Source organism: Astyanax mexicanus, chromosome 11, assembly GCF_023375975.1.
Source record: "Astyanax mexicanus isolate ESR-SI-001 chromosome 11, AstMex3_surface, whole genome shotgun sequence".
In the NCBI taxonomy this organism is placed as follows: domain Eukaryota; kingdom Metazoa; phylum Chordata; class Actinopteri; order Characiformes; family Acestrorhamphidae; genus Astyanax; species Astyanax mexicanus.
In genome coordinates, this window is record NC_064418.1 from 14,282,777 (window position 1) to 14,304,187 (window position 21,411).

Below are 21,411 nucleotides of genomic sequence, written 5' to 3' on the forward strand. Positions count from 1 at the left end.
GCATGCTCAGAACATGTCTTATTTTTAGGCCTGGCTGATTGACAGCTATCTTGGGACTGCAACAGAGAGAGGCTAGAAGATCAAAAGGGCCACAGCTGTTTGAACCACGGCCTGTCCCACAACCCTGGCGATCACCCGCCGACAAGGCCTTAATTTGCTGATACAATCTAACCATTGACTCCAGTTCCCTGCTGTAGCTGAAGGCTTAAGGGCTCTAGCCAGGGCAGACGGCAATATGTCATTAAACTTAGTCTCCAACTTTAGTTAGTTTAGACTTCACGCTCAGGCGATGACCTTTCTTGATGGCCTCTGGTTCCCAAAGGAACCCGAGACAGGCCTAGTGCTTGACACTGTTCGACTAGACTAGGCTTAACCTGAAGTTCTAGCGCCTTGCTCCTCGTGTCTTGATGTAGGGGGAAGAGGGGGCAGTTAAGTTGCTAGACTCAGGTGTTGTTACAGCTGTTGGACCCCCTCACCACCGCTGCTGCCACCAATAAAAGGAGTGCGTGGGCAGACTGTGGTTAGAAGCACTAGGAAGTGACCCTTTGATCAAGCCCAGATGTCAGCAAAATAATACAAGTTGGGAGAACTCTGACTGCGACACCTACACAAGGTGGGACTGGAAGGTCAACCCTGCTTGATTTCTTCCTATATCATGCTGGTTCCTGATCCCACAGCCTGAATTCCCTTTGCTTATCATAGTATTCTGTCAGGAAGGTGCCTGTTGCAGAATCATACAGTTTTGAGCATCAAGAAAAAATAAAGTAATGCAAATAGGTATCTGGCCAAATGGTTTCTGCTGGCTTTTCATTAATTCCCCACCCCAAATTCCTTCTTTTCAGCTCAGGTAACTCTCAAGGTGTTGAAAAAGGACTGCAACACTACTATAAAGTTGTGGGAATTAAGAAAAAATAATTCCGATATTCTGATTCCTGCTGGCTCCTGATTAATTCCCTATCCTAAACTCCTTCCTCCCACCTCAGTCATCTTGTTTTGGGTATAAGCATTGAGTTAAATGTATAGATATTGTACAGTATCTAATATTATAGGTCCATCCATTACACGGAAATTACATCCCTAAGCCTCTCTCACCTTTCAAAGATGCACCGCTTGCTGTCTGCATGACCAGCGAGGTCGGCAGGGAAATAAACACTCTGAAAATGGAAACCGGCTGATCGTCAACCCCCCGCATATACACACCCTGAAAGCCTGCAGACTGGGACTCACGCCACAGCTGTGCCTTTTAAATCCTCGAAGCCTGAGATGCCGGCATGCCCACTCAAGGTGCACTCTAAAGCAAGCCCGTAAGGACCCTTCTCCCGTGCCCTTTCCTCTTCCCTTCACTCTTTTTTTCACCCTCTGTCATTCCTCAGTCTATTCCTTCGACTATGGAGACTGTGGGCTCCAATTAGCAGTTAGCTGGCGCTATTGTTAGGAAACAATTTGTCACTTAAATCTGGACTCCTCAAGGCACTAGTGGCCTTTTTGGTCTGAAAAAACAGCAACCGTTTGTCTGTGAGTGGCTTAACAGGACAACCAAAGCAGGGGTCTGATCTGTGGGAGGGGTTTGATTGTTTGATTGGGTTGAATTTCACATGAAATTAAGTATGAGGTGTTGCTCCAATGGCACGTCAAAAGTGTCTACCTTACTTGAGTCACCTCACCACCACACTCATCATTCCGTGAAAGGTTTCAGTCACAGTCACACCTTTACTGTTTGCCTGCCACTAAGTTTCACTTGAAGTCTTTAAACGTTTTATCGGCTCATCATCAAATGTTTTTCAAAATAGCTCCCAACGTACGTCAGCTTCTGTGGCAAAGCTGAGGCATGGTCAAGCAGTTTGAAATTACAGAACTGTTCTATCTCTTCCCCATTTAATAAAATAGTGAGACAAATCTGCACATTAGAATCCCTTTCAAACCATCAAATCAAATTAAAACAGATCCAGTGTCTGCATTAAGAAACTAGTGCATGAAGGCAAAGGTGTAACTAATCACAACCAGTCCCTGAATCTTGGATCTTGGCACAGCTCTGTGTTTATTTTCCTCTCTGCTGCTTTAATTCTGGGTTACACTTTGCCAGTCATTAGCAGCTTCCTGGGAGATTGCTTCTCCTTGGTTGTGTTTTCTAGTCAGAATCCCTCCCCCTTCCCAAATCTCACCAGGGGAATTCATTCCCATACATACACTGTATCTACGGAGATGCATTTCTCAGCCAGGCAAAAAAGAGAAAAAAAGAAATATCCTAGAATTTCGTAGGAAGAATACAGGCCCACCCACACGATGAAGGCTTGGAGCTGTGTTCCACATTAAAAGACAGATTTTGCACAGTTGGGGAAAGGGATTTATCCGTTTCCCCAGGTGCAAAGAGATACTGTTGCCTTGCTTGAAGGGGCCCTGCGAAGAGCATGCGGCTTTTATTAGAGTGGTTAAATATTAATCACTTTTGCTGCTTCGCGAGATGTTCGAGATTTGTTTTCAAGCAGCCCTGTTGCACTCACGGACAACACATGCTTCCACCTGTAAAACTCTGGCACCTGAAGACTGAAACCCACACCAGCATTTCGCTAGAACACGCTGTGATCCTCGCAGGTTAGGCCTGGGAGGTTGTTTCGACTTCGGCATAAACACTCTGAAGATGTGTTCCGAAACACAGAAGTGCACTAAGTATAGCAAGTCAACACTCTACTGTCACTTTGGCATGTGATACGCACTGTGGACTGGTAGGTGTGAGGTGACTAATAATAGCCCTCACAGCAACTGAAGTGTATAGAGCTCTATCTGTATATATGGGGAAATACCAGGTCTACATTTAAAGAAAGGTGGAGGGTCAAAATCATGAACATGGTCATAAAGAGAATATTCTTAATTGCTTACAAAACCAATGTTATGAGCACTAGTAGTACAAGTCATGGAAAAGGTCAAAAGAGTGTGCATTGTGAATTGGGTAGTATTCTCTGAAGGCTTTGTAAGGCCCCCAGTGGGATTTTATCTAAAAGCTCATTAAATGTAAAAACACTTCTGAGGAAAAGAAAATCACAAAATAATTTTTCTTACCTACATCGTTGGAAGGTTGGATGTGGTAGTCAGCAGCACCATGAAAGAGAAGAAAAAAAAAAAACAGAACAGAAAGAGATAATTAGTCAGTGTTAATGTGTTATAATAGAGTCAGGGTAATTTTTTATTCACATATGAATACTAACTGGCCTCGTAAACAGTTTTAGAAATTACTGTACAGCGGAAAATGTAGTAATTATAGAAGGCAATGCACAGAATTTACAATATACTTTTTTTATTTTTAACAAAAGGTTACATGATGTGAATCTGGAAATAAATATTACAAACTGATCAAAAATGCTATATATATATATATATATATATATATATATATATATATACATATATATATATATTTGTTTTGTTTGTTTTTTTACTATAGTATATATAAATCAAAAATGCTCACTGAAAAAAACATGATACTTTGTAAAAATGCATTTGTTTGTGTGTTTATGTAAGAGTGTGTGTGTGTGTGTGTGTGTGTGTGTGTGTTTGTGTGCGTGTGTACAGGAGGGCAAGGGTTTGGAAAATAATTACTTTTCCTTCAATTGATTTGAATAGTAACTGTAGACATTGCCAGGTCTTAATGAATTACCTTCTGGTCTAGTGCACGTACATACAGCTAACATGTTAATTACTGTCTGGTATTGCTTAAATCAATTTGCATTTAACCTAGATTTCCCCTCCGCAAGGATTAAATTTGTTTAGCCAACGTGGTCAATATGTGGCAACATGACCTGGACCGGCTAAGCAAACCACTGCTGCGAGCACATTTTACATGCAAAGCTTGTAGAGACATTTGTGTTAAATACATCTACATACACATACAACAGTATTATATAACAATATTATAAAACAGCACATCTCAATATGTCAAAATCACTGGGAGAAGTCTCTGGCAGGAATTTACACAAAAAACTGATAATAATATTAATATACTGTTAACAAAATTAAATATATATATGTATATGTAATTAACTGAATAACTAAATATAATCAGAGGGATAATAGCCATCACTTGGGATGCTGACCACCACAGTATAGAATCATCAGTCGCCTCCTCTTTCTGCTTCATTATATATATTAAACCAGGCATATCCCTCCACTCCAAATTCTCATTCATTCCTCTGTCTGAGACGTGCAAACAAAAGCCCCTCTTAGACAAGAGGTATGACCCCCAGCCAGCCTACTGGGTCACCTATTTCTGCCAGGCCGTCTTCTTTCCCACGCTAACCTTGTGCACTCATTAGTACGCCCGGGTGTCTGCCGGGGGCATTACTTTCAGGTGAACTGCTCAGACGTTGTGGTGCCCTGGAGGATTTTTTTTGGGGGGGTAACCCAGCAAATCGCGTGCCACCCCTGTACAACCCTTCTGAGACTTGTTTGTTGACTTGCTTGTGCTTGGCCTGCTGTCACCGTGCCCAAACAGAGCAGCTCTTCCGTGTGAATCAGCAATGGCTCCTGTAAACAAAGACCCACCCATCAACATACACACGAACTGATCGCTAAGCGAATAGTCTTTGTCAAATCGGGCTTAGTTTGTCTAATCGTGCAGCAACAACTTCCTACGACAAATCCCAATCCAAAACCGCAACACATTTGGTCACCAATTTCTGATCCTCTTCTACAGTTCTTTGACCCATTGGTCAGATTATTCAGATTTTTGAGGTGGCTGAGCTCAGATCAATGCTGCAGGAAGTTCCCCTGTGTGCAGTAATGGCTCGTGTCAGCGAGTGCCTATTTTAGGCCTCTCTCTCTCTCTCTCTGGGCCGCCTGCAGTCGAGCCTCCACCTCCTCCTTCTCCTTCTGCTGCTCCCGGAGTGCTTCTAGGAGGACGTCAGCGGACCTTTTCATCCTTCGCAGTAAGGTGCAGTTATCACATAACCTCTGGAAAAGGGTGGGCACCAGGCCTGGCCTCTAATTAAAAGGAACGGGCTGTAAGCAAACTCATCCTTAATTGTTTACAGATGGCTACGCGGCGAGAGGTGTTGTCTCGCTTCGGATACATGGCGCACAAGAACGGGGAGGAGTACTATCATTTTGCATGAACTAGCTTTCGTGAACTCATAACTTGTTCGGAAACATGTCTGAAATCTTATCTCATGCTATTCCTTAAGAAACTTTTAGGGGTTCTTTAATTTGAAACAGTGGGGGAACCCCTGAAGGTACTTTAAGAAAACTTAGGCTTTCTTAAGTGTTTCTTAAAGCACCTCAAATGTTTCCTCCACAGTTTCACTTTTTTGGAGGACCTGTGTCCTGGGTTCTTTTTCATTTCACACTAAGGACGTCTTGTCAAAACCTTTCTGCACCCCCGAGTCATGGGAAATAAGTTTGAGACATGCTTGTTTAGAGCTGTTTATGTGACGCCATCATGCTGTTGACAGTGTGCTTAGCCATTGACTGAAAGAAAAGAAACTGCGCTATAAAAAAACAAGCAGCAGCAACAACCAAACTGGAATAAATAGCTTGTGAGGACAAATTCACAGATAACATTCATGGTCAGCAGGGAGGTTGCTGGAACTTTTCAGGCGAACAGCTTTTGTTGGCATGCTTAGTGTAAACTACTCTTCCTTGAATTAGTTGGAATGAGAGATCATTGGTCTGCTCCCTCATACATTAAGCTGCCCTTACATGACACGGGGTGGAAAGCTTGGAGGGAGCCAGCGCGCTGGAGTTTGGAGCATGGAGTATATGAAAAAATGCTGGGATACATCAGGATATATTTTAGGGAAAGCTTGGAATAAGGAAAATGGCAGCGCCTTCCTGTGGTTTCCCAGAGCTGTTTGGCCTCCAGAGACTCTAGAGATGGCAGCCGCCTATTTTGTGCTGAAAACAACTCAGACAACTACAGACAACAGGAATATTCAGAGATGTTTTAAAGATGTTTTGAACCATACCAACCGGCTATATTAAACATATTTTCACATTTAAGGTCTAAAAGTACAATTCCAGTGCAGAATGGATATACATCTGGTAAAACTTGCACAAAAAAATAAAAGACAAGACAAGACAAGTGTGTATAGCATTACATAACAACTTTAGGTACTAATCTCCACTGCATGTATTCCCACCATAATAGTTGAATACAATTCAGCCGCCTTTCCTCTTGTGGCTCCTTGTATCAATAGACTGCTTGTGACCTTTGCTGCATCTGCTCCATTTGTGAGCAACACCATAGATGTGTGGGTTGGGGGGGGGGGGGGGGGGGTGTCGATGTCAGAAAAGAGAGAGCTAAAAATTCCTAGTTGTATCTGGCATGAGGTAATAAAGTTAGCAAACATTTTAGACCTGGCTTCCTTTGTAGTGACTTCTAGCAGCTTCTCCCTTTGGGCGAATGAGTCGATCACTGGTCTGGAGTAATCCCGTTACCTGTGAAATGCATGCATGCCAGCTCCATTTTGCAAGGCACTCGTGCAATAGAGGCTTAAGTCAGACAAAAACAAACTAAGTGACAAATGTGGCCACAACAGATCACTCTCTCTACCCACTCGCTGCACTATGCTGGACAATCTGTTTACAACGGTATCATCCAATAGGCTTAAGCTCCAACAACTGTCAGGATGCTAGCCGAGAGGGTAGTGGGCAGAATTACAGCACACCTTATTTTTCACACCCTGGCTATTGCAGGGCCGTTCGGGTCGCGCTACGTTTGTGAGGAACAATCCGTCTCGCGGGAGCCCACGACATTCTGAAGCACCTTGTCAGATGCCGCCTGACCCGGCACCCCCTGGGGGAGGGAATAAAAAAGAACGAAACAATGACGGAAAGGGTTGTGTGCAGCCAAGAGGAGAAATGAGGGGAGGTGGGTGGAGGGCTGGGCTGGGGGGGTGGTGGTTGACAGTGGCAGAGAAAGAGAATGGGAACGCTCCGACGCTAAGCCCACCGTTCCACCATTTCCTCCCCCTCCGCACATACACACACACCCAGGCCATTGTACACCCAGGGGGCTTTGCAGATAAATGGCCGCATGTTAACCACATTTGACGTGCTGCACAAAAGGGGACACCGCGGGTCCCATGACGCAACCTGCAACAACTAAACCACCCCCCCACCACCCCACAACTTCCCCCCTCTCTCTTAACTCCTCCTCCTCTTGCTCTACCCATCCTGAAAGAGGGGGGGGAAGGACATGAGGTGCACTGATTGGGCAAAGCTAGGATGTCAAGTGCAAAGTGAGGCGCAGAAATTTGTCACTAGGCTGGGTGGGTAAGCATTAGCTTTGTGCCTGGTGGAGCCTTCTGACCTGTTTCTCACTTGTAAAAACACTGACAGGCCCTGAAACTGTAAACCATTTTTATAAGGACCTGTATGATTTCACTGAAAAACATTTTTATATTTATTTCTTCTAATTTATTATAGTTAAAAGAAGGAAAAAAAATGAAAATGAACATAAAATAAACTCAACAATTACACTATCTATATTCAGTTTTTAATGCTCACATCAGATTACATTTACATAATCAACCTAGCCAACTTTTATGTAGTTAGGATTTTTTGTTTTGATAATTGATTTTATTTTGAGATTCTGTTTCCTGCTTTATCCATATCGTGCTTTCTAGGCAGACTGGACCCGTCAACTTTTCAAGGTGTCTTTATAAGTGTCTGAGCAGTTAATATGCCTCTTTGCATATTGCACAAAGTCCCTCAGTCGTGCCTTGACAACGCCGCAAATGTTACTCTCAGCCACGGACCCCTCTTCCTTTGGAGCCCATTCAGGTACAAAAAGTGACCTCTGAGCACCAGAGCATGGGAGCCAGGCACCACCCTCTCCCCTGCACCCACTCGCCTAGCCATGGAGCCAGGAGAGAAAAAAAATAAAACAGGAGGACTCGCTTTGCAGCGCCAGCACTAACCTTTTCAGCCCCGTCACGTCTTTGATGCCTGACGGCCTGCACAAAAGCACCTGCTCCATCCCTGGAGAGCTCCTCTGGTCCCCCCCGCTCCAACCCCTGCTGACCTCACTGGCATTCCATGCCTTTGGGGGGCCCTTCCCATGGCTACCTCGCTCCCTCAGCTGCCCCTGAAGCCTCCCACGGCTCAACCCCCCACACCAGCACCCCGCTTGCCCCTTAATCCCACAGTAAACACGGCGGCAGACCAGGCCAGCGCAAGGATGCACGAGACTTCTCAGTGAGCCCCGGGAAAAGGTGCTCCACTGATAGGGCCGCGATGCGTGGGAACAAGGGGAGAATGGTAGAGGGGGGTGTGCAGGGAGAACACCTCATTGAGATGCAAGGGGGTCGCTGGCAGAGTGAAAACCTCATAAAGTGACAAAGGCTTCCACAGGTTGATGTGGATATGGGGATAAGTCTTGGGCTGAATCAACTGGCTGGTGGTTCAGTTATTTGCTTTCATTATTTAGAGTTTACCTACAAAACTACCTACAAAGGTAGCGTAGCAGCTAATAATGGCACTATGTCACTAAGTGACATTTTGCACAATTATGCATTAATAACTTGATAATTGAATATGTTTTTATATTGAGTGAGTATTGGAGATACTTGTATGCTTGTACAAAAATCAGTTCTTTAGTGTGTCCTTGCTCTTTTTTGTCTTTGGCCAAAATAAAAAGTCATTCTGCTGAAAGCGAATCTTGTGAATGTGAATGAGAGAGAGATAAAAAGAAAGAAAGAGAGAGAGAAATGCAGGCAAGAGAGAAAAAAAAGAAATGCAGGCAAGTGGGTGGACAGTTGTGTCCCTTTCAGATAAAGTTACAATTAGAGATGGGTCTCCCTCTCTCCTTTCACCACATCTCGCATAATATGACAAGCGGCATCTCCATTACAACACAACTTCCATTCAGACTGAAGGCCTAAAAAAGGCGACTAGTGCCTAATGCCCCTGTGAAACGCAGAGATTAAAACTGAATGATACCCCCTGAATGCACATGCACCTGCACATAATACAGCAACAACCTCTCAAATCCTAACACAGCCAGACATGGATCACCACTGCTATTTATATCCAAGTCAATATGGTAATAAAAACGGCATATACATCAGTTGTACATATTTACATAACAAGCATTTTATGAATTGGTTGGAAGTGGGTGGAATCTAAAAGCAAGGCCTATGATTAATTGTGCCTTTTTGACTCTACCCCATCTTGTCGGTTCTGTGTAAGACACCTTCAGCCCTTCCTCATCCTTAATATCCACTCCACCCACCCTCCTGTCTCCTCCCCTCGCCACTCAGTCTTTCCAGTCACCACTGGAAAGATAGTACTAATTGCAGACATGCCAGGCTAGGACCATAATAAGGCTAGGGCGTGTGTAGAGGGGGGGATGCTTGGATGGGTGGGGGACACATTAAGTGTGGCTTGCTCATTTGCTAGGATGGCTGAGGAAGGTGCCACACATGAATATTTCATTAGGTTTAATTGCTGAGGAACACTTTCTTTATGGCAGTCTCGCCAAAGAGGCCGCCAGCGGTAATAACGAGGCCTGGCCCATTGTAAAACTTGAAAAGCTGATGGCATTAAGACCTGTGATTTTGCCAGCCTGAAAAGGTAGTTTCAGATGTGCCATCTGGATCCATGGCACACATGTCTATTGGGCCGCACTGCCTGCATACCAGTTGGAACACAATTAAGCCCTTACGTGATTTTCTTGGGGCAGAAGGTTGCCCTCGGGGATCTGAGCTGCTCTTGGGCGTTGAAATAAGATTACACCTTAGTGAGGCCCCTCTTTTCCATCCCATTATTGCATCCTCAGTTCATTATACCAGCCCGATCAGCACGACCAGAGCCTTGGTAGACATCAACGCACAACCATCTTGAACCAAACAAAACCAAGCAAAGCACGCACTATGCCATGCCAGGCAAATGTCATGCCAAGCATACCCAAATCCTTAACCTTCCTTGGCATTGTTTTCACACACTTTCAAAAAGACCACATCAAAAGCTAAGGTCTCAGATTCAGCTCAGGTTAATCGCAACAGTGAACGTGAGGCTTCGCACAAGTTTCAAGAAAGGCAGTCCACACTTTCCTCTTGTAAGGAGCTACCAGGGACTGCTTTGACATGGCCGTCAGATCCAATCCTCCTGAGTGGTAACGCTTACACTAAGGAAGGGGATCATTTAGCTCAGGAATGTAAAGCACATCCTCCCTGATAAGGAGCAGGCATGCCTTGCCTGGGGTTGTGGGCCAGGAGTTATCGACTCGGAAGGCAGCGAGTCAGCACTACGCTCAGGCCCTAGCTTCCGTGAGCAGAGAGCCTCCTCATTACTTTAATTGCTAGACCTGCAGCCAGAAAAAAGTGCCCTGTAATCTCTGGAACCAAGAGCCCCGCTGGTGGGCTGTCGGGCGAACTGTTGTGACCAAAGAGGCGGTGATGGAATGGAAGAAGCCGAAACTGGAGCTTTCCACCAAATCAAGGATGCTTTTAGGGAAAGGGAGGCATTTTTTTCTTCCACGGCAGGAGACACAGACAGTCTGTCTGTCTGCCGTGCGGAGGGCAAGGAGAAGGAATGCTGTCACCATGACTAACGCCTTGACCCCACTCATTACCTGAGGTGCCTGACTGACATTTGCTTGTGACAGCGCCTGGAAGGGCAATGGTGCATAATGCCTGCCCTCTTCCCATACATGACTGGCCCATTGCTTTTTCAAATTCTCAAGATCCATCTCTGCTGTAAAGCTACATACAGCATGATATTTGCATAAACACTATATTAGAATGTACACAATTCACACATCACACTCATTTTATATTGTGCAGCAAAGTTTCAATTACTTAAATAATAAATAATAGCACACTAGATTATAGTAAGTGCTATTGGCCTTTCCAGTACAGACAAGCATGTCTTGTTTAAGCATTATCTGCATTATGTCTTTGTTATTCAATGTCTCAGGATGATAAGAGGCCATTACACTCAACCTAATCTCTGCAAGCAATCTATTCCAATTACTTAACCATTGCTTTCACAGGCCTCGATCTGCTTGCATACGTAGCGTGTGAAGGGAAGCTTGCGGACCCAGGTGACTGGAAGTCAGGAGCAGACTTATGGGGTCTCTTTCAGGCCGTGATATAGATCTGGCACTAGGCAGGGAGGTCTGTCAACAGAGCTGGCTTTAAGAGGCACTCACCCATACATGAGAGGTCTGGACCCGCAGATGTCATGACACCTTAATCCACCGATCCGTTATTGATTGTTCCATGTGGCGGCGACCTTGCCGGAGGTGTTCCGCTAATCAAACGGGACATATCCATGTGAGTGTGCACGGATATGTGTGTGTGGAGGGGTTGGTTTGGTTGAGCTAAATGAATTCTGTTTAGCAACTGTAGTTTTGACAGTTGAAACTATGACTTTCATCCACTGTCAGAATGGAATGAGATAGAAAATTATTGAAACACATTCAAATATCCGTATATACCTGAATATAAAACGTCTTTTCAAATGGATCAGAGAAGTCTATTCCATGTTTAAACCATGTATTTTTCTTTTTTGCAAGCAAGTTATACATACACCCCTCCCCCCAAGCCCTGACAGTTGCACTGAACCTTATTCCTATTCATTATCACCGGGGCTGTTGTTTCTGCAGCCTGCAGTGACATACCTCATTATTGACCTTGGTAAATCCTCACTGTTTAGGCTAACGGCGGTGCGGCGCCACAAAATGTCACGGCACTACTCTGTACTCACTCATGAAGAAAATGTGCACATGGTTACAAGTGTGGGGGGATGGAGGAGAGGGAGAGAAAAAAAAAGTTACAACAAACCCCTGTCAGTCACCTTGAACCACACGCACACAACATCAACAACCGACCACCTCTTCCCAAACAGCAGATAAGTGGCAAAGTGTGCCCCTCAAACTGTTCCCTGCACAGAAACATTGCACGCAGCCTCGGCTGGGACGGCTAGCGTAGGTGTTCGGGCGCTCACACCCAGCACAGGAGTGGCCTTTGTCTACACAGAAACAAACGCTCTGGCATTTGCAGCTGTATCATCTAGAAAGGAGTAGGAGGGCAAGAGAACAGAGGAGAGAACAGACTCACTACTGTAAATTACCCATTCTGGTTAGTCACAAGTGACACAGGACTAACGGAGCCTCGGGTGGCGTTCTCCTGTCCCTCTTAGCAGTGACAGATGTTACGAGGACAGGGGAGGATAAAGCTCTCTCTCTGCACACTAACTCTGAGGGGGGAAAAAAGAACGGGGGATGGGCTTAATGTAGCTTAACTTGGAATAAAAAAAAATACCACTACATCCCATGGTCAGGCAGCTTCCTGCCTCACCACAAAGTACGCAGAAGACCAACTCTCGCTCTTTCTTTCTCAATTTCTCTGTAGATATTCCGGCGAGGGCCGAGATGCTCTGGGATTTTTGCATCATGGTGTTACCCATATCTCTGAGCCTCTACCTCCGAGCGCGCTAATCTCTAAGGCCAGGGACCAAGTCTGGGGGTGTAAAAGGAGGCGCATCTCTTTCGCTAATGTATGTCCCCTTGTCTTTGGTAGATAGCCGGCTGCTTTAGCTTTAACCAAGCTCCCTAGGCCACCAGCATGCAGCTTAATGCGATAATGCAGCCGCCCGGTGAAGCTTTAGGCCTCCTGCACCCTGGCAAACAAAGGGCTCCCTCTTTCCAAGCAGAGCCCCGTCCCCTCCCCAGTTGTCCATAGGTGTTTGCTGAAGTAAATCGGCCTAAATCCTGCACAGCTTGGCCCAGCTGAAAAAGGAGGGGGATTTGAATGAAGGTGTACAGATAATCTCCTTTTCTTAACAACAACAGGAGAAAAAAAAAGTTGAACGGGGGAGGGGGCAAAACAGATAAAATTAGGAATTCATATCACATGGTGCATTTGAGTGCTCCTGCATCCTCCCCTCTCTCTCTCTCTTTCTCTCTCTCTCTTTCGCTCTCTGTGTCTCTCTTTCTCCGTAGGCCTGTAGATTTGCATTTGTGATCCCTGACCTATTGAGGTGCGGGGGGAAAGGCGAGTGAAAGGACGGCACAATAGCGCACGTCTCGTCCGTCAGGGGAAAGGCCCAGGCTTTTGGCCCCTGACGGAGTATTTTGTCTCCCTCGCTGAAAAAGACGGGCCTGACAGAAAGCAAGAGGAGGACTCGGGAGTGACATCTGTCCTAAAAAATCTGGCCAGTGACAACTCAAGCATGCAACAGTTTCCGAGGAGGCCACTGATCTAGCCTTGAGCTTGGGGAGCTTGGTTGAGGTTTTGTAAATTATAATATGTGTAAAAAAAAATCTTCAAAAAGTAATAAGAGAACATTTATAAACTGGACCTGTAGAAAATGTCCAGTAGTGACTCTTGTGCTGTGATAGCAATCGCTAGGTGAAACATTGCAATGAAACAGTGTTAGAACGTTTTCACTGATTCTTTTAATGTCTTATCTGTTTAGCTATCTGTCTGTGTATCAATTTATCTATTTATCTATCTATCTGTCCATCTATTATTCAGCCGTTGCTTCCGGAAGAGTCCTCAGTATCTGTGCCATTAGTAAAGGGCCAAGTCCCTCGGCCTGAAAGACTGATGGCCTATTGTGGGCTGCGTAACCAAGGGAAGTTTAACAATCGCTGAGAGACACCAAAGTTATGTCACTCTCTACCTCTCCACCGCTCGCTCCTCTCTTTGCCAGGCATAATTTCTACCTCTTCTCTCTCTCTCTCTCTCACTCTCTCTCCCTCCCTTTCTCTTTTCTCTCTCTCTCTCTCTCTCTCTCTCACTTGCGCTCTTTTCATCTCTGGCTTTGGGATGCTGAAAGCGAGAGAGTGGCCTAGCAGCGGTGAAAGGGCTGAATTGTGATTAAGAAGGAGGAGAGGAGCTCCTTTTCTTTGTTCTGCCCTCGGGGGTGTTTACTGAGGGGGTGTGTGGTGGAGGAGGGAGCGAGGCAGTGAGGGGGGGGGGTTGTAGAAGAGAGAAGGGAGGGTGGCTAAAACATGGCAGAGAAGATATGAAAGGCATTCAGGTCAGTGCGGAAGGGAGCAAAAGTGGTGATGGTACCGGTGGCGTGTGGAGTGTGTTTGTGTATATTAGTACTTTTTCAGTGAGTGAAACGTTGAAGTGCTGGAAAAGTAGAAGTGCAAAAAGTGTGAATAATAAATTATACCTGAAACAGAATGAATAAATTAATGAATAAATGTGTAAATCATCTTTTTTTCGCCTCGGAGAGAAGAGAACACGAAGCCTGTTTGAAAGAATCAGTCAAAGAAACGAGTGAAAGGTGTCTCCTGCAGCTGCTGTGACAATGGCCTAGTTGTGTAAAGCACGGTACACTGGGCTCCCTGGTACCGCTGATTATAAGAGCATGCCAATGAGATGCCCAGATGACAGGCCATTGTCTTAGCTCTTTGTCTTGGCGGACCTGCTAGCCTCTTTGAAACGGTCTCTAATCAAATATCACACAATGTTTCTTTTCAGAAGGACAAGTGATTTAATCCGCACAGTGTGACTTGATTTTGGGGGAGGAGGAATTAAAGAATTGTACTGTTGGGGAAAAGCCTCCAACATAAACATACGACCTTAATGCAGCTCAAGAAATATACTGGGATATTGAGATATTTAGAAATGTACAAAATATGAGAAGATTTAAGTGAACATTTCTTTTGAATACTATGAATAGAAATTTTTGAAACTAAAGCTTAAAGCTGAGAAAACGAATTTCTCTCAGCTGGTGGCTGATGGTCTGAACTATAAACCTTTATCCTTTTTTAGGACTCATTCATTAATTAATCAATATGTCAATTTCTCATTATTGTATATGACGGATAATATGGCCATATATATTTGTAGCCTCCAACAGATTTGAAAGACTATAAAACTTGGCCCGTCTAACCTTGTATATTCCTGACAGTTTGGTCAACCGGCCCCTCACAGCTGGAGATGATGTGCTTGTGTTGGTTGAGGTTGGGGGCTTTGGGGGATCAGGTTACACGCAGGGCCTGATGTGACCTCCCATTGGGCTATGGAAACCGTGAGGCGTGGCCAGAGAGGGAGGCGAGAGAAGAGTCTCTACTGGGACCAGTTTGTGATAAGTTTGCTTTGTTGTTTTGTTTTTCTTCAAACTTTTTTTTATTTATTTAATGATAGCATATTCGTCTTTTTTGTGCTTTGTTTTATTTAATTTATATTAGAGCTGATAGAGGATGAGGTCTGTAATTTATAGGTAAATAAAAAGAGGTGGCTGGTAAGATGATGTATAGGTAGATAGATCGATAGAGAGTCAGGCGTTTAAATACATACAAATAAATGCAATGTAAAAGTCCCCCTCATAACGTATATATGTAAATAATACTTAAAGTACAGCACATATATTTATGAAAAAATATGCAAAAAAAAGAAAAGAAACACATAAAATCAAGAATCAAGAATTAGGAATCCCTCAGCCGAGCCATTTTGAAAAAGAACACAACACAACCATGGTGTTGGTGGTGGTGGAGGTGGTGGTGAAGACGGCCTATCTATCGCGCCCCTCCTGCCTGCCGCTCTCAGCGTCATTCTTTCTCTTCTTAATCTCCCTCTGTCAAAACACGTTACTGCTCTTTGATAGGCCAAACACAATCTTCAGCCATGGCTTATTAAGCGCAGACTAATCAGCGGAGGGAGTAATAATGAAAATAATAATAATATGAAAAGAAAACAGTGATGTCAGAGTGCGGTAGATATCCTCATCTCAAAGTTGGAGGCTCATCGTATCTGTGAGGGTTTTCATTCGGCCAGGCTCAACTATCCAGCCAGCAGTCTGGTCAGGAGCTGAACTTATAATGTAGCGTAATGTAGAAGACATTGTGGGACATTGTGAGGCCGTGAGACTGGGAGGACATTACAACAGGCCATGGTAATGACCCAAAACAAGCACATTACTGACTGATTCATTAAAGATTACTGTAGCCTACATTGCCCTCTCTCAACCCCCCTAATTCCACACCAATACACATACACCCACACACACAAAAACACATAAACACACAACACTCACACACAGACATACAGATATAACCCCATTTGAAGAAAAAAATTATAGTTTCAGAGCATTGACTTTGTCCTGTGTCATAAAACCTGCCTCAAGCTACTCGCATTTAGGGCTCCACGGACGGCATCCATTGATTTTTATGTGATCAATACGTGTCGTTTAATAAAGAATTGGGGTCAAACATGAAAGAGCCGAGGAAGAGCTTCATTTCACATCATCATGTTCAAAACACGGTCTATCACTCAAGCTGGGAAACACTTTATTTGAGGCTTAAGTAGTGACACAATCTCCCTTTCAAACATGCTTTAAAACAGCACTTTTTAGACAAAAGGTGCAAGATGCCTGGCTGTAATAAAACACGCTGGCTGTAAGATTTCTATAATTTATATTCAATATTACATAGAGTTGAAGTAAAGAAAGAGTTGAAGACTCATTCAAACATGGTTAAATGCTAATGTCTTAGTGCTTCAAGTGCATATCAGCATTAGAGTGTCAGAATGACGTTTTTTTTTTTTGTCATTTCAAAGGACAAATAGCTGTGTTCACTATACAATACATTAAGATACATATAATGTAAAGCCTAAACCCATACTAATGTGTAGTCTAAACCTATAGTGAAACAGTGTCCAGTTCAGAATGACCTGCACACTTACAACCAAACATAAAAAAAGCCATTTACACTATCATTTCGTCCCCCTCTGCAAGTAAAATCTACCCAGCTAATAGTTTTGGCTTAGAATACACTATAACAGTTTGAGATCTTTGTTTAGCTAGAAAACTAATGTGTCTCAAATGTGTCCAGAACCAGAATAAGAGGTCACCTGTTAACACAAGATAGGATCCTTCACACAAGCCAGCTTTAAAACCCATTAACACATTATTCTAACCCATTTAAATACCATTATACCCTGTCCTGTAAACATAATAAACATTTCTATGAGGTGCACGCAGAAATGAGTGTTTTCAAAATCTTTTTCAAAGACGTTTAGACATTTAAAAAATGTCCAAAACACAGCTAAAATAAAACACACACATGCTCACATTTATACATTAGCACATACAAAGCCCTACACACATAACAGTGTTGTGCTGTGAGAGATAAGAAAATAAAAAAGGCTCTAAAACCCACATAATCATTCTAACCGCCTTCTAATATAAACTACCGTAATGATTAGCTACCATCACAGGCCAGCAGGACAGCTTGAGATCTTGTTATCTAGCGCAAAAACTATCAGATGTGTCCAGAATCAGTCAGAGGTCACCTGTTAACCTGAGATAAGAGCCCACTTTATAGTGTTAAACTAACACAAGCCAGCATTATAACCCATTTGCTGTACATATTTATAATCACAATTATAATCCATTTACAGACACGCCATTATAATCCATATACACATCATTTTAACTTGTCCTGTCCAGTAGACACAATAATTCTATTTATTTCTGTGAGATGCACACTAAAGAACTTGTGCTTATATGTTTTTTAAATAGTCTAAATTGATTAAACGTGTCTAGAATCAGATCACCTGTCAACACAAGATTGGATTCTTTTAAAGTGTGAAACCAATGCAAGATACTTTTGTAACCAGTTTACGCAACATTATAACATGTAAAGTAAACACAACAACAAAGGTTTCTATGAGATATATATCTAAACATTCTCATAAAAAATAAATAAACTGTCACTGGGGTTGTACCCTCAAGGGTATGTGGTCAGTACCTTTAGTTAGTTAAGATCCAGAATTTGTACCATATTTATTTGCCGTTGATTTACCCTTCTTTTTAAATAAAGGCACAAACTTGGACATGACGGTTCATGCTTTATCTTTGAGGAAACATATGTACTTTGCCGAACAAAATGAATGTACCTCGTACCTGTACTGTACTTTTTTCTGACAGCGAAGCTATATACAAAAAATTCTGCTTGTTTTTTTAAACACTTCGAATATTAGAGAATGTTACAGAAACATGGCTTAAAAAACTTAAAACATAAAAAACAACGTGCTCGGTCACACTTATACTCTATAACACACCAGCTACCACACAATAACACGCTCTAACACTTAGTATACACACACATAACGGTTTTGTGCTGGGAGAGATAAGACCGCTATGCAGCAGAACTCAGACAGTCAGACAGTCCGGCAGCTCCTCCAAACTCAACTTTTCTCAGGCTTTCAGTATCTAACTTTAATTTTCTTAACTTTTCTACACATACAAAAAAAAAAACATGACCTCAACAAAGTCACTTCTGAACACCACAACTCAGCTCAAACCACTTAAACTATTAAAACGCACTTTTATAACGAGTGACCTTTTTTGTTTTTAAGCGACTCAAAAACAGGCACAGCGCGACTCGCGTGGGGTTTGTTTTAATCCCACCCAAAGTTCAACACCTTTTCATTCAACAAAAAGTGTCGCTTACCGTTTTTCCTCCGCGGGTTGGCTTGTTTTCGCCGTTTACACCGGGGACCCTCCGCCATGGTGTCCTCCTGCTTCATTGATAAAAAGCGGGCTGTTTTCAGGCGGCGGTCCGCATGGGGCTCCGACTCCAGCGCCGTTATCTACCGACCAAACAACACAACAGCTCAGCTCAAGCGCGTGCTTCTCTTTTTCTTTCTCTCCTTTTTCTTTCTTTCCTCTTTCTTTTCTTTCCTTTTCTCTCCTTCCTCTCTTCCTTCTCTCTCTCGCCTTCTTCTTCTTCTTTCGTCACTTTTTTCTCGGTCAGACTCGTGAAGAGTTGAAGATGTGAAGAGATAGAGAGAGAGAGGGAGGAATAAGCGGAGGGATGAAATAGTGTGGAGAAGTCCAGATGAAGTTCAGTCTAATCCAGTCTCTCTCTCTTTCTCTCTCTCTCTCTGGTCGAGCGAGGCAGAGTTTGTTGTATGTATGTGTGTGTAGTGAGTAAGTGAGTGTTGGCGTGTCGCAAGCAGGTCGCTTTCTGAAGTGACTCTGATCGGACAGTCAGGGTGATCTGATCACACACACACACTCTCTCTCCCTCACACACACGCGCGCGCACTCTTACACAGAGTAAGTGAGTGAGAGAGGAAGAGAGAGAGAGTAAGAAAAGAGAGAGAGAGAGAGAGAGAGAGAGAGAGAGAGAGAAAGAGGGAGAGAATAGGGGGAAAGGGGGGCGCAAAGTCACACCTTCGTTTAAAACAAGAGTCGGATAATAACACCCTGTTATAACACAGGCTAGCTGTACACATAAACACGTGGATACTAAACTGTAATAGAACATAAATGTAAGAAAAACGCGAATTTCCGACTTTTTCCCGACTTTTACTTTTTTTTTTTACTTTTTTTTTTCAGCATCTCCTCGCACCGCTCCGTCTCTTTTATAAACGCTACAGGCTGCATGCAGTTTTGATGTACCGCATTCAACACAGGTTTAATTCGCGTTCATTCCAGTTTAATAATTTTCTTTTTGTTTCTTATTTGTGAGTGTCTGAAAGTCAAAACGTTTGTCCGTTCAAATGAGAGACATTTTAGCATTTAATACAAAAAATAACGTGTTTAAGAGGCTTTTAATTCGCTTTCAAGATCACTTTTTGTTATCTCTTTTGTTTTGAAAATCCTGAAGATGAGACACTCCATGCATAAGTATTAAATACTTGTTTACTTGGTTTTATGCATTTTAAGGTCTAGTTTATGTATGGTCTCTTTCATGAAGAACATCTCAGCATCTCATAGAAGATGAAGGCTCAAGTGTTTATCAAGGTTTTAATTTACGTTTCAATACAGTTTTATTTTTTTGTCTTTAGACAGCACCTGGATTCATTTGGATCTTACAGCATCATTAGATCAGTATTTTATGTATTTTGGTGTTTAAAAGTCTAGATTATTGTTAATTTTCTGAAAACAATTTAGCATATCTTAATTTTATAAATACTTAGCTTTAACTCGTTTTTCACTCCGGCTTTGTCCTTGTATGATTTGTGTTGTTTTGTTTTAAAGCAGCTGGATTCAACTGGCTCCAACAGGCGCAGTTTTCATTCATTATTAATATTTTTTTCTTAATTATATATTATATATTGAGAGTTTAAAAGTGTGGACTATTTTCTGTTCCGAAGTAAAACACTTCAAATGACTGCAGAAACCGAAGTAAAAGTTTATAGAAATAGACTAACTAAAATAGCCTATTAAATGTATGCTAATACATGAAAGCGAGGCGGGCGAGGGAACGAATAAACCAGCAGGGCGGTGTGTGTACACACATTCATAAGCGCACACCCTGTATTGATATTTACATAATGAGGTAATGAGAGACTGATGGCATTTATAGTAATTATATTTTTTAAAGTAGTATCAATAATAATAATAAGAATACAGTAAGGAAAAAATTAACATCAGTTAATTCGTGGTTAAATTCATTCAATATTTTTTTTGTTTTCCATCAGTACCCCTCTTTAATATAATTTAACAATAACTAAATATAATTGAATGAATAAATACATATTGTTTTATTGTATCAATTAATTGTAACGTGCAAAAATAAAGAAATCTATACTAATCCAAAAGTACACAAATAAATGAATAATCATATAACACAACAATAATTCGGCTTCTTTTTTTCATTCCTTTATTTTTATCTCGTGCGTTCTTCATCATGGGCGCTCTCGTTCGCCTGTGTGTGAGTGTGTGCGTGCGTGCGTCTTTCAAAGTGAATTGAAAAGGCTGATGCAGATCCGCTACATCTGTGTCTGTGTGTGTGTGTGCGCGCCCGTGCGCTCCGAAGTGCGAGGGCGCGTGCAGCAGCGCAGGTAAAAGAGCGCACCTGCACCACTCACCTGAGCGCGCGCTCACCTGCGCACCTGGGAAGCGCGCGCCAGAGCCAATAGACAACCAGAGGAGATTGAGAGAGAGAGAATAAGAAGGAGAGAGAGGTAAGAGAGGTACAGACAGACAGAGAGAGAGAGAGACTCACCTCTGCCCGGACTAAGGGAGGAATCTGCCCCTGCAGAGGGCAACAAAACGGAGCGCTCGCGGGGCCGTTATTCCTGCCGGACAGGTTGCACTGATTCCTCCTTCCCCCACACAGACACACACACGCGCTCATACACACCGAGAGAATATGCGTCTCTACTTCATCATCGTCATCATCATCATCCTCAACATCATCTTCATTATGTCTCTCTCTCTTTACTTTTAGTCTCCGCGTCACGCGCCACCTATCTTCATGCGGAGGTATAGAATAAGAGAGAGAGAGAGAGAGAGAGAGAGAGAGCGAGAGAAAGAGATTGAGCTGGACGGGGCGCACGAGTGTGTATGTGTGTGTGTGTGTGTGTGTGTGTGTGTGTACACACTCCGACAGGTAACTTACCTGTGTATCTTTCCTCATTCTCAGCGCCGCAGATCTCTTTCCTCGAGTGTCCTCGCGGCCGGACTAAGTGGACCATTATTATTTTATTACTTAATATTCAT

At 43.1% G+C, this 21,411-nt stretch overlaps 1 protein-coding gene across 3 annotated transcripts in view; it reads right to left on the bottom strand.

Annotated features, from left to right (window-relative positions):
* zeb2a (zinc finger E-box binding homeobox 2a) overlaps nucleotides 1-21,086 on the bottom strand; it is a 74,839-nt gene extending 53,753 nt beyond the window's left edge. For 2 of the 3 annotated variants that reach the window (XM_015606164.3, XM_015606163.3), the window contains exons 1-2: nucleotides 20,915-21,086; nucleotides 18,410-18,548 (exon numbers count right to left, since the gene is read on the bottom strand). In XM_015606164.3, coding sequence (XP_015461650.3) covers nucleotides 18,410-18,548; nucleotides 20,915-21,046 — 271 coding nt within the window. In that variant the 5' untranslated portion in view covers nucleotides 21,047-21,086. Of the gene's footprint in view, nucleotides 1-18,409; nucleotides 18,693-20,914 lie in introns of those variants that run through there. The other variant, XM_049484738.1, reaches the window with a different exon arrangement.
* Between the last annotated feature and the right edge of the window lie 325 nt (nucleotides 21,087-21,411).